Consider the following 4,044-nt stretch of genomic DNA (forward strand, 5'->3'; position numbering starts at 1 on the left):
TTTATAAATTTATCAAGGGTTCCTGAGGGAGGGAAAGCGGGGAGGGAGGGGGAAAAGGGCTCAATGGAAAAGTTAATGTCTAGAAAAGAACTAATGTACTAATATGTCAGATACAAGTGATACATGTGTTGTAACGAGTTGTACGAGCCCCCAATAAAATGATTTAAGAAAATAGTCACAGGCGCGGAAACCCCCCGGGCAGAGGTCGCTATGTGTCAGCTGCGGGGAAGGCAGGGCTGCTCCTGCCGTAGGATTCCCAGGGGGCACACAGGGTGAAAAAGGAGAAGCCCACGTGCTCTCTCTGATCTACGATTGGGGGATTCACACGGTCAGCAGTTCAAAACCACCGGCCGCTCCTCAGAAGGAGGATAGGGCTTTCTACTCCTATAAACAATTACAGTCTGGGAAACTCACAGGGCCAGTTCCCCTTGTCCTATAGGGTCACTATGAGTCAGCATGAACGCCATGGCAGTGAGTTGGGGTTTTTGTTTTTGTGGGGTTTGTCTTGAGGGGGGGGTGAGCGGTGAACATATAAGCACACCCGCACATTCACCAACCCAACAGTCTCCACACACGCTGCAGGGACATGGCTGCCCTGCCTCCTCTGCCTCCATTCCCTGTAGCCTTCCCAGAGTCCTCCAGCCACTCAGTGCCCCGCCCGCCCCCCTCCTGCAAATGAGAGTTGAGTTCTCTTTGGATCAGCCCCTATGGAGCCGTGTGCTCGCGTGTGCTGGGTGTTGTGAAACGTGGTTCACGATGAGGACGAAGCCTCTTCCTTCCCTAGTCTTCTGCTTATTTACGTAGCACTTACAGCAAGTGCTAAGGAGCCCTGGTGGAACCGTGGTTTACGCGCCGGGCTCCTAACCGCAAGGCTCTGTCCTTTAGGGTGGTTATGGGCGGGAGAGACTGGTGGCAGTGGGTTATAGCAGGTTCTAGTTCATCGGGGGAGCAGGGTGAGATAGTTTATGGTGCCAGCCTGGCCGATAAACACAAGTGGGATTAACTGAAGGGCAGAGAGATAAATGGCTGGGTGAGCCTCGCCTTTCTTGTCTCTCGCTCTTTGATCATTGGACCAGTGTGCGGCTGCCTTGCTTGTCCTGTGCCTCAATTTACAAGCTACAGTACCTGTGGGACGCCTAGCCTGTGGACTGTGTCGCTGTAAGTTGAGGTCCCTTTAAGACATCGCTGGAGCTGGGGACTGGCGGTTGGTGACCTGGCTGACAGTTGGTGACCTGCCTTCTGATTGGCTGCTGTGCTGAGATAGCCTAGCTCTCTCTACAGATAGAAGAAGACCTGGCAGCAGACTGGACTGGAAGGACTGCTAGTGTCTCACAACTCTCTCTCACGGGAGTGAGTTGCACTGAGCCATTTGTAGTGCTTTATAATTTAACTGTTCATTTCTTGTATTATATATTTATCTGTATATAATTTAACAGTTCATTTCTTGTTATCTTTATAAATAAATATATTAAATTATCAGCAATTTGGTTTTCTCTCTCTAGAGAACCCTGTCTAACACACAGGGGGACACGTCACCTATGCAAACAGCCACGCAGCTCCATCAGAACCAAGATGAGCCACTTCTAGCTCCCCAGGAAGTCCCCAGTGCCTGTCAGCAGCCCCCACACTGTCACTGGTCTGCTCTTGAACTTCCAGCCTCACAGGTTAGTGTCTCTGACTCTGGTTCACTCACCTCGTTGGCGCTAACCATTGGCTGTCTTGTTGCCGTGTGCTGAGAATTCTGGTGGATAATCGCAGGGACAGACCACCTTTCACCATGTCTCGCTTGATTGCTGTCCTGGGAGCAACTGCATTTTCCTTACAAACCAGAAGGTCACCTCTCATGGAACAGGTCTATCAGCGCCATTTTCCTGATGGCCCCTGCTCACCTCCTGCCTCTGTGCCCCGCCCTGGTCCTGCTTGCCACCTCGCTCAGGCTCTCCCACCACGCTGTGCTCTCTTCACAGACTGCAGCCTAGTGCCAAGGTCACCGGGGAACCCAGAAGAGAGTAAGAGCTGCGTGATTGCAAGCTTCGCTTCACAGGGATGGTCTGGAACGGACCCCAAGAGAGCATCGTCATTCCCTCACCCAACCTACTGTAGGAGCGTGAGGAGCCCGGTGGTATAGTGGATGACAAGTTGGACTGTCAACCATGGGGTCAGCAGTGCGAAACCACCCACCACCCTGCCGGAGAAAAATAAGGCTTCCTACTCTGATAAAGATGTACAGTCTCTGAAACCCACAGGGCGGTTCTACTCTGTCCTATAGGGCCCCATGAGTTGGAATGGACTCAGTGTCAGTGAGTGTGGGCTTTTGGGGTGGGGGCAGGAGGTGAGCATTTGGGTTGTTTCTAGTTTGGGGTGATGGTGGGGAACTCTGCCGTGAACACCCACGCCCACGCCCTGCGGTGAGCATGTACACTCACTGGGCGTGGGTGCTCTTTCTCTAAAGATTAAAGTCCCTTTACAAGGAGGAAGGCAGACAAATACTCGGGCACCTGTGTCCATCGCAGCCCAGAGGTGGAAACAAACCAATGGCCACCGGCAGACGACAGAGAAATGAGACGTGGCCCAGATAGATGGCCACAGTATTATGATTCTGCCCTGACTAGCCAGGAAGCTACAACACACAGGGGCCTTGCAAACACGATGCTGAGCAAGGTCAGCCCACTACAGAAGAGCAAACGTGCCAGGGACCCCGTGTGTACAAATCTCTATAATAAGCCAGTGTGTCAAGACAGGCGGGGAATGAGTGGTTACTGTGGGCCAGGGGTTGGGAGAAGAGGGAGTTCGTGCTTCATGGGGCTTGGGGCAATGAAAAGGTTTGGGAATCTGTCATCATTAGGTTTTGTGTCAACCTGACTGGGCCAGGATGCTCAGTAGTTTGGCAGCTGGCTGAGGCCTCCCATAGGTCTAATGATGTGATCTAACATCATACAATCCACTCCATTCTCGGATCTGCTGTGAGCATCCAAGCATCCAAGCTGTAGGATTAGCGTGGGGTGCAACCCCCTTCCTCGGGCCACCGCCCTGGTGCAATCGGAAGAAGCTTTCCTTGGGAGTGTGGTCTGCTTCCTGTATCAATAGACACTGTGGGAAGCAGGAGTGCTTTCTGTTGAGTCTTGCTTCCGTCTCTGGCCCATCGACCTCCGGTTCTTTGAACGTGAGCCAACTTCCTGCCATACTGCTCGCCAACACCAGGAGCTATCGGCAACTTGTCATCTGGCCTGCCGACCTTGGGCTCTTCTCCCGCCAGTCACAGCCTGGCCTGCTGGCCTCGTATCTACCGGTCTCTGCCTGTGGTGTTCCTGCTGATCCCAGGTTCATCAGCCTCCCCCTCCCACCCCACCACGGGCGGCATGCTTTGAGTCCGGAGAGGCCTCCAGCTTAGCATGTGACGCACAGACTTGAAACTGGACTCACGCATGTCCACAACTGTGGGAACTGTGGGAGCCATTTTCCTGAGAGAACTTTCTCTCGGTGTACGTGCGGCTGCTTCTGTTTCTCCAGAGAACTCCGTGGTTACACAATACTGGGTGTGTAGCTGACACCCCTGGGAGTAGATTCATGGACCCACCTGGATAAAACTGGCACACGTGAAAAGCCCACCAAACTCACCATCAGCAAGTCCATTCTGGCTCACAGAGACCCTGCAGGCAGGTCGAACTCCCCTGTGGGGCAGAGACTGACGCTATCAGAGCAGAAAGCCTCATCTTTCTCCCTTTGAGCAGCCCGTGTGTTTGAACCACTTACCTTGGGGTTAGCAGCCCGACACGACACGTAACCACTGCACCAAGGCTCCTCATGGGAAGCTGTATCTAAACCGCCACCCCCACCCGCAGAGGAGCAGTCTGTATCACCGAGACCCCACAAGTGCCAGAGCCGAGGAGGGTCTGGCCTCGAACCTCTGGCCTTCCGATGAGCAGCCAAGAGCATTCATCTTTTACCCCCACCAGGGATGTGTGTGGGTTTTTTTAAAAGCGCCATTTCTGGGCCCCCGCTCAGTTCGTGTTGATAGATATAACAACCTGGGGGGGGGGGGCA

The 4,044-nt window shown here is 53.5% G+C and overlaps 1 protein-coding gene across 1 annotated transcript in view; it reads right to left on the bottom strand.

Moving 5' to 3' along the window:
- MMD2 (monocyte to macrophage differentiation associated 2) overlaps nucleotides 1–1,867 on the bottom strand; it is a 17,099-nt gene extending 15,232 nt beyond the window's left edge. The window contains exon 1 of the mRNA XM_030888630.2: nucleotides 1,839–1,867. Coding sequence (XP_030744490.2) covers nucleotides 1,839–1,867 — 29 coding nt within the window. The remainder of the gene's footprint in view (nucleotides 1–1,838) is intronic.
- Nucleotides 1,868–4,044: the final 2,177 nt, after the last annotated feature.

Source organism: Echinops telfairi, unplaced genomic scaffold (genome assembly GCF_000313985.2).
Source record: "Echinops telfairi isolate 266 unplaced genomic scaffold, ASM31398v2 ScPeMD7_5;HRSCAF=22, whole genome shotgun sequence".
Taxonomy (NCBI): Eukaryota; Metazoa; Chordata; class Mammalia; order Afrosoricida; family Tenrecidae; genus Echinops; species Echinops telfairi.